Source organism: Pyrgilauda ruficollis, unplaced genomic scaffold, assembly GCF_017590135.1.
Source record: "Pyrgilauda ruficollis isolate IOZ18807 unplaced genomic scaffold, ASM1759013v1 scaffold36, whole genome shotgun sequence".
In the NCBI taxonomy this organism is placed as follows: domain Eukaryota; kingdom Metazoa; phylum Chordata; class Aves; order Passeriformes; family Passeridae; genus Pyrgilauda; species Pyrgilauda ruficollis.
Window position 1 is genome coordinate 5,845,953 of NW_024525045.1, and position 8,609 is coordinate 5,854,561.

Here is an 8,609-nt window from a genome sequence, read left to right on the forward strand (position 1 = left end):
TTTTACTTGATTTCTCCCAAATATATATTTTGATGAAAGTTTCAGACAGTAATCAATGGGAAAAAAACCCGATAAATTTTGCTATGGGTGTTCCTTTTGTGCAGAAGGGAAAGGACAAAAAAATGACCAAGAATCCTTTCCTTTTGTTTTCAACACACTGCAAATGACTGTTTGCTCTTTTCCTGGTCCTGTGCAAGCCCTGGAAATGGGGGACAAGGGATCACAATGGGTCAAGGCAAATAGTTAGTCACACTCTCTCTTAGAATTGAACCCATTGTTCAAGAAAGGCAAGCAAGTTTTCCACTACTAATTTTGGTCTGCATTGGAAACTGTGGCCAGCGTGGTAGTGTGAATAAGGATTAGTAATGGTGAGTGGGCACGGGAGGTAGCTGAAGGGGTGGCATTTTTGTGTCTGTAAAAGCTGTAGTCGTTGCACATTTCTCCCCAAACTTAATATTTTTGCTATTTACCTCAGAATACTGCAAGAAAACTTCATTGGGAAAAAAATATCACCGGAAATATCAACTGCATACATGTCAGGAAAGTCTTACAATTGACAGTCTCAGTAAAACACCAATGAGTAATTTCTAATGGAAATCTGGCCTTAAGGTAGAATTCAGGGAGATGTAGAGGTAGAATTAAGGTAGAATTCAGAAAGATTCCCTTCTCTTTATTGTTGCTACTGATCTGCTTACAAGAAAATATGCTCAGGGTTTGGGTCTGACTTTCATTACGGGAATGAGATGGTTACTGCTGAAGGAAAACTCAGAGACAAATGGGACACACAAAGAGTGTTTGCAGCTGGAGAAAAATTGTTTGTGGTGCCTTTGGTGTAGGAAATAGGAGGAACTGATTTACATGTCAGAAATTTAAAAATTCTTAAAATGAGGTTGATGCCTGTGAAAGGTGTAATGCAGGTATAAGACCTGTGAACATCTTTTGTCCTAATGCAACAGGGATGTCCAGCTCCTTGAGAGTGGATTTGAGGTCTGGTTGTGCTAAAAGCTGTACAAGAATATCCCAGTGCATGACAAGACACAGAAGATGGGTATAAATAAAAAGAGAACAAGGAAATACTCTGGCAGCATGGCCCAGCACAACAAACTACCTTATTCTCTGAATTCTTCCAGTATCAGTGACAGCACTGAGGAAAACAATGGCTGCAACTTTTCTAATAAAAAGCAAAGGCTGGGGTTTTGGTTTTTGGGGGTTTTTTTGTTTGTTTTTTGGGTTTTTTTGGTGGTTTTTTGGTGGTTTTTTTTTTGTTTTGTTTTTTCCATTGTCCTTGCAGTTTTTCATCTCTGTGCCTATAATTTCGCTTACACAAAGTAAATCCAGAATTTGCAGTATTCTGCTACAAAATCAGTGCAAATAGTGTAAGCTAGAGCACACACATGTACATATCCTCACTTCTTCCAGTTAGTGGTTCCCTAAAATAGGACAAGTGGTTTCTTAGCTGATAAACAATCATTCTTTTGTATCTACATGTAATCTGAAATCAGGACAGAGAAACACAGGCAATGCTTGAGATCCTGAGTAAGCTCACCATTACTTAAAGGCTGGCCAATCTCTAGACCACGAGTTCCACACTTCCTGGCAGATGTTACCACAAGGAGATGCACATCTCCATTTTCTTGGCAAGGATGGCACAACATGCACTGGATGCCTACAGATCTCTCTGACTTTATGCTTATTTAGCATCACTGTTTTAGCACGGGCAATCACATACATCCAGCTTCAGAAGTGTTGCTGCCAGTGGCTGTTCCAGGAGGTCTGTGCAGAACTTGGAGCAGAGCTCTTCTCCCAGAGGTGAACTCACAAAATTCATCTTTCTCCTGTCCTGTGAATGTATCAGTCATGCCTGCATGCATAGAAAAAAAAAAAAAATTAAAAAAAAAAAAAAAAAGTACAAATACTTTCCACTTTGTGGAACAAAAAGCAACGATTTTTTATTTAATTGTAAAGAAGGACAAAGGGTCTGCCCTCCTGTTAAAAATAGCACACATTAAAAAAAGAAGGGAGAGTTGGTATTTTTTCTTACTTTACACAGTTTTCTTCTATATGGTTGCCAATATTTTTGTTCATAATAATGGGTGGACCATCTCAGATAGGATGGTTTAATCTGAGTTAATCAGAATTTACACTCTATTAGAAGTGCCAGAAAGCTTCAGTGCTCTGTAGGGAACCTGTCTCTGATGCAGTTTGATTGGTACCATCATTGCATAAATAATCTCTGAAAAGATTGCTGTCTCTAACACAGAATAAAAATGAATTAGAGCTCTGACACTCTATTCTTTTGACAGTTTTACAAAAAAAGACAATTCAAAGATTTTTGCACGAAAATCATCTTTGTTTATACTGAAATTTTACTGGTGCAATTAAAGTAATGCTTTAATTTTTTTAGCAATACCTGTAGTAAATTATGGCAGGAAACCTAAAATTCCAGTATGAAAAAAAAAATCTGGGAAGTACTTTGTTTTCATTTATATTAATTTTAGATTTATTCTGTTTTCACGTGAAGGGCCCAATTCTGCCTACATATTGAAGCTTAGTAGCTAAGCTGCTGGTAAAATTCAACATTAGAACAGGCCAGAATCTTGACAGACAAAATCCAAGTCTGCCTGACTGATTGTTTTTCCCAGTGCAGAAAAATGTGTGGGTGCTTTTAAGGAAGTCTGGATGCAGTTTGTAGTTTCAGCTTTACCTTTGCAATCCAGCTAAGGCTCCTCTGGAGCAATTCCCCGTGCGTTCTGGCAGAGGCTCTGGGGCTGGCGTTGGTTTCATTATTGATGGCACACGGAGCCCTCGGGAGGAGGCTGTCCCTGCATGTCCCCTCTGGCTGGTGGCCCTGGCCCTGCCAGAGCTCTCCTGCCACTGGCACTGCTCCCGAACCAGGCCGACATCACCATCCCGCCAACCTTTCATTTCTGGAAGCTGACGCCGCTCCCAAATGCTCCTGAGTAAGAAGCGCAGCTGCTGAGGACAGGCAGTACAAAAAGGGAGATATTCGAAAGCAGTTTGTAATAATTAAGGTGTCTGTTAACCTCCGCAGCTTTAAATAACCTTTCAGTGAAACGTGGGCAGGCACATTCCTCTGCAGGTTGCCAAGCATCTGTGCACTGCAAACAGCCTTACACAGTTATTTGCTCTGGTTTATTGGTCACACTTTCACAGGAAAAACCCGCAGGTCTCTGCTTGCCCCCGGCCTTGCTGAGGGTGAGAGCTGCGGTGAGCTAAGCCGACACCTCTGCTGCAGAGGTGGGAGCTTGCACTGCTCACGTTTGATCTGCTCATTCAGTGAAAAGCAGTAATACCTGCTCTGACATTTTGCTGCATTTATTTCTCTGCTTCATCCATACTGATTTCATCTTTTGCCAGTGCCCTTTTAGGTTTATTTATTTTAGGAAACATAATCTGCATTGTAAACACTCCTGGATTTGTAAATAGCTCTGCTGATAGGATTTCTTTTCACGGACTTGGTAATGGCATATTATAAATTTTAGACTAACTATGAGATTTGTGTTGCCAGGACCAATATAATAAAAGATACTCCTTCAATTGTCATTAAAATCCTGTTACATTTCACTTACGCTTCTCTAGTTTCCCTTAGCACTGCTGCTTAGAAGAAGCAAAAAATCTATGCATCTGTCTGTCTGTATATTGTCAAGTCACGCCGTGTGCCTACTCTGAATAAAGACACTGTCACAGGTCCTGTAATCAGCATCAAGGCAGTAATGAATAGGAAAACCTTGTGATGATGATCACGATTAACAAAAGGAAATGTAAATAATCTACAGTGCCTAAAGCTCACTTTTTTTGCAGAGTGGATTTGCAAGTGAGCTATAAACCTGATCCTTTTCTTATTGAGGTCAGCAGCAAAACTCCTGCTAATCCCAGCTGAAACAAAATCATTCTGCCAGCTTGATGTTTATAGAAATGCATATTACCTTCATGGAGATGTTCTCCTGCTACAGCTTTTTGTATTACAGCCTGCAACTTCATCTAAAGCAAACATGACCTGAGGAATGAAATCTTACACATATCAAACAAAAAGCTGTTATTCTGGAATAGCTAGCAATAAATTTTGTCAAGTAATCTACTGGCAAATGTTTAATACTCACAGATCCAAAAAGAATCAGTAAATCCAGGGAGGGAAAGGCTGGGCACATCTGAACACTTGTACTGGGAAGGAGCCGGCAGTGACTGTCTGGTGCCAAGCCTGATAAAGGTGCACCTTTGGGGCATTATTTCCTTTGACAATGAGACTCTGTGTGTGTCTTACACTTCCTGGGGTTATTTTACACTCTTTTGCAAATACCCAAGTAGTGTGGAAGTCGTGTGGGTGTGGAGTAAATAGGATTGAATTTTTGTAGGAAAAGGCTTTTCAGAGGAGACGGGTGAATTTTTCCTGCAGGCTGTGGAATTGCATACTAAAGGAAGAGCTTCTGCTTCCTCTCCACTGCTTTCTTATTTTTCCTTTACTTTTTTTCCTTTTCTTTTCTTTTTTTTTTTTTCTTTTTTTTTTTTCTTTTCCCCTTCTAAATGTAGTGCTGGGCCTCAGGAGGCCCATGAACACACAGAGCTTCCTACTGAGGTTGTCACTTGACTGACAGCAAAAAGCTTCTGGGGAGATGGACGAGCCTGAGTAGGTGGACATAGAAAAATGGAGAATGAAAAGATAAAATAAAAATAGAACCGAATGTTCATCCAAAATAACAGCCCTTTCAGGGGCTTAATGTAACTTACAAATGCTGTGTTTGTGATTGGAAAAAACATAAAGCAACTTTGTATGTATAAGCATACATGTGTGTGAGACATTTGATATCCATTCAGTGTTCTGCTAGAAATTATATTAACTACAGAGATACAGCCAAGACAACGCCCTTGTGTCAGTGCCCAATTATTTATACACTAATATATTCCCTCAGTGCTTTAAAATACGAGGAGAACAAATTGTGAGTGAGTAGGAAATACAACAATATTTCAATCTTTACTTTTCAAGATGATTTACAGTTTCTCAGAGGGTCTGTGTTTGTGTGTTCATGTGCCTGTTTGTCTGTACCATTTGAGTCCTGATCTCTAAATAATTCGGCTGGGGTTGACCTCTCTGAAGCTGACAGGATCAAACATTTAACACACTATCATAATTATTACAATGTCTGCTGCAAGTGAATACAATTTCACTGAGGAACTGAGACAAATCCAAACTCTGAGACAAATACCAGAGACGCTGGCTGTGCTTTATTGAGCTGCATTAAATTGACCGTTTAAATGGTGTAAACTTGATGATGGTGCAAACATGATTAGTTCCCATCAAAGCCAAATCACTCCTGATAGTGAGTTACAATAACATGAGTTGTCAGGTTGGCAGCAGAGCAGGCTGCTCAGGTAACAGGCGGTTAAGACAAATGTAACAGCTCCAACAGCTGTAACAAAATTTTAAGGAATAAATTTTGATGTCAGATACTTTGTTGAAGGGTGGAGTTATTGGCTGAAGCCGAGAGCAGGATTTAGTCCAAGTATCAATGACATCTGTTAAAACCAAGCTGGGCTTTTAAGATTCGTTGAAATGACACAAAGTAAGGAAATTGTGATTATTTTGGCAAGACTTCTTAAAAAAAGCCCCACATACTGGAGGCGAAATATAGCGGTTTTGGTAGGACTGCAAACATTTTCTTTTATGACATTTGCAGGCCTTTTTTACATTGTCTATGTATTTTATGTGACTTTTTTTAAACAAATTAAAGTTGCATTAAATTACAGAAAATTTTTTAAGGTTTCAAAGCATTTTATATATTTTTAATGACGACTGACTCTTCTGGCATTGCCACAAAAATAACTTTAATTAAAAAAAGAAGACGTTTTGATGCTTCACCATTCCCATAAAGTTTATCCTGACTAGTAGTAGATCTGTCAGAGGCATCAAAGATGTGAAAAGAACATTCAGATAGTTTTAATTGAGGACTGCCTATATTTCTGTCTAAATAATAAAAAAGGCACTAAACCTTTCCTTCCTTCTCATTAGGCCAAGAATTCTTGTAGATAATTAAAGTCAGGAAGTACAAGTTTTAACAGTTGCATTGACTGTGCTACACTGTTTTCTAACTCCCATTATCCAAGCAGCCGCTTAAAAGATTTATTTTCAACGGAAAGAGAAAAACACACCAGCTATCTTTGCAGGGTTATCTTTAAGGTTTTGCCAGTGGGAGCTCCAAAAGAAATGTTCAAGGCTAAGGAAAACAATCTGAGCCTCAGAAATAGGAACCTCATTGTAAATACTGTGTTGCCAAACCTTTTTAAGAGCCAAAATAATGCATCCTCCCAAGATCTTGACCCGAAATTAAACGAGGTGAAAGACACTCTATGTTTTAAGAAAAAAGTGTCAGTAAGGGCGTGTTTGTAAGTATTATGTTTCGGAGATATTTGGATTTGGGGAAAAGTAGAGTGATTTAAAGAGAAAACAGCAGATTCTGAGCAGGCGTGTTTCCCGATGCACAGAATTGTTAGTCAAACTTTAAGCCGCATTCAAAATATTTTTTTAGCTAATCGAGCCTGTGAAGGGCTTCTGTGCAGAAGCTACAGCTAATTCTGGCAAGGATGTGTTTTAGCCCAGACGGAGGAACAATCCCCGGAGCGTCTGGGTGCGATTCCCGAGTCCGGGGCGCTGGGACGCAGCCGGGAGAAGGAGCTGGGTCCCGCGGGGAGCGCCGGGAGCGCCGAGAGGGCGCCACGGGAGCGAGGGAGCTGCCCACGGGACAAGGGGGCTGCTACCGCCTCCGAACCTGCGGGAAACTGAGGCAGCGCCGAGAGCCGCGGGTGGGAGCGCAGGGGCCGCGGCGGCCGAAGAGGGATGCGCTGCGGGAACCGCCGGCCCTGGAGCTCTCCGAGGCTCAGGCAGCGGTACCGACAGCGGCCGACGGACGGAGCATCACGGGGCGGGCAGCGGGGGAGCTGCTCGGCTTCCCCCGGTCCCGGCAGGCCGCTGGGGCGGCCGGACAGACAGACAGGTCCGGGTGCTGCTCTGTGAGTACGGACTGCTCAAGGACGGTGCTCAGCCCACTGACGCTGCCTGACCCACCCAAGGCTTAGCGGGCTTCTAAAAACTACGCTTTTGTTGTCAAGGCGCGTTTAGAGAGTATTATTGAAGAAGTCAGGTGTTCGGAGCGTTCCGAGCAAAGGGCGGCTGTGGCTGCACAGCGCAGGATCCCGGGGACAGCCTAAGGGCATCAGCCAACTCCGGTGTCCCCGGGCACGGCTCGGGGGGACGCGTCCCGTGTACGCCTGTGGACGAGGGGGATGTGCACGGGCTTGTGCGTCCCGATGGATCTTAGCGTTCGGAGGGAATCGCTCCGAACCCGGCTTTCCCTCCAGCCCGCCCCGCACAGCCGCTGCCCCGGTGCATAAAAGCGTGAACGATTGGCACCTTCGCGGGGAGCGCCGGGGCCCGGCCTCTGCCGCTCACAAGGGGAGCGCTGCTGAGAGCGGCCGCTCGCACTGCCCATCCCTGTACATCCCTGTCCATCCCTGCACATCCCTGCCCATCCCTGTACGTCCCTGTCCATCCCTGCCCATCCCTGTACATCTCTGCCCTGCCCATCCCTGCCCATCCCTGTACGTCCCTGTCCATCCCTGCCCATCCCTGTACATCTCTGCCCGTCCCTGCACATCCCTGTCCATCCCTGTACATCTCTGTCCATCCCTGCCCGTCCCTGCACATCTCTGTCCATCCCTGTACATTTTTGTCCGTCTCCGTCCATCCCGGTCCGTCCGTGCCCGGCCCCGGGGAGCCGTGCCGCGGTAGCCGCTGCTCCCGCCAGGTGGCGCTGTTGCTCAACGGTGGCGCCGGGCCGGGCCGGGCGGGGCGGCGGCGGCTCCCGGGACGCTCCCGGGACGCGCGGCCGCCGCGGGCTCGGCGCGGGTCAGGTCCGTCTGCGCGCCGCGGCCGCGGCTCCCCCGGGGGTCTGCCTCTCCTAACTTTGTTTTTCCGCCTTTTCGCCTTTTCCATCCTCTTTCGCAGTTCGGACGCTGTTAAGGTCGCAGAGCCCCGCGGAGCGCTCACTGGCCGCGGCCGCTCGCTGCCGCCGCCCGCTCGGGCAGCGCTCCCTCACGGCCCCGCCGGAGCGCCCCGCAGCGCCCGGCCCGGCTCCCCGCGNCTGACGGACGGGCCGGCCCCGCCCCCTTGGCAATGTCTAGCGCGCGCCGCGCGCCCCATGTAGGCAGTTATTCCGCTGGGATAGCGCGGCCGGAGCGCGGCGGCGGCATGGCCGGGGTCCCGATCTGCGCCCTCCTCCCGCTCCTCGTCGGCGTCTGCGGCGCCGTCACCGGCTCTCGGGTCTATCCCGCCAACGAAGGTGAGGCTTGCCGGCGGCCGGGCTGCGCGTTTTCCCGGCGGGGCGCCGGGGGCGAAGTTCGGTGTCCCCGGGCGGGCAGCGGTGCTGTCCCGTCCCGTCCCCTCCCCGCCGCTCCGCTCCTCTCGCCGCCGGGACGGCGCTTGCCCCGCGCTGCCCCTGCCGCTCGCCGCCCGTCCGGCTGCCGCGGACCTGTCCGAGCGGCGCTGCCGGGGCCGCCCGCGGTGCCGGCACAGGTGTCGCGGGGCGGAGCGGAGCGGA

The 8,609-nt window shown here is 46.8% G+C and overlaps 1 protein-coding gene across 1 annotated transcript in view; it reads left to right on the plus strand.

Annotated features, from left to right (window-relative positions):
- The first annotated feature begins 8,243 nt into the window (after window positions 1-8,243).
- EPHA4 (EPH receptor A4) overlaps window positions 8,244-8,609 on the plus strand; it is a 104,803-nt gene continuing 104,437 nt past the window's right edge. The window contains exon 1 of the mRNA XM_041475715.1: window positions 8,244-8,351. Coding sequence (XP_041331649.1) covers window positions 8,261-8,351 — 91 coding nt within the window. The 5' untranslated portion in view covers window positions 8,244-8,260. The remainder of the gene's footprint in view (window positions 8,352-8,609) is intronic.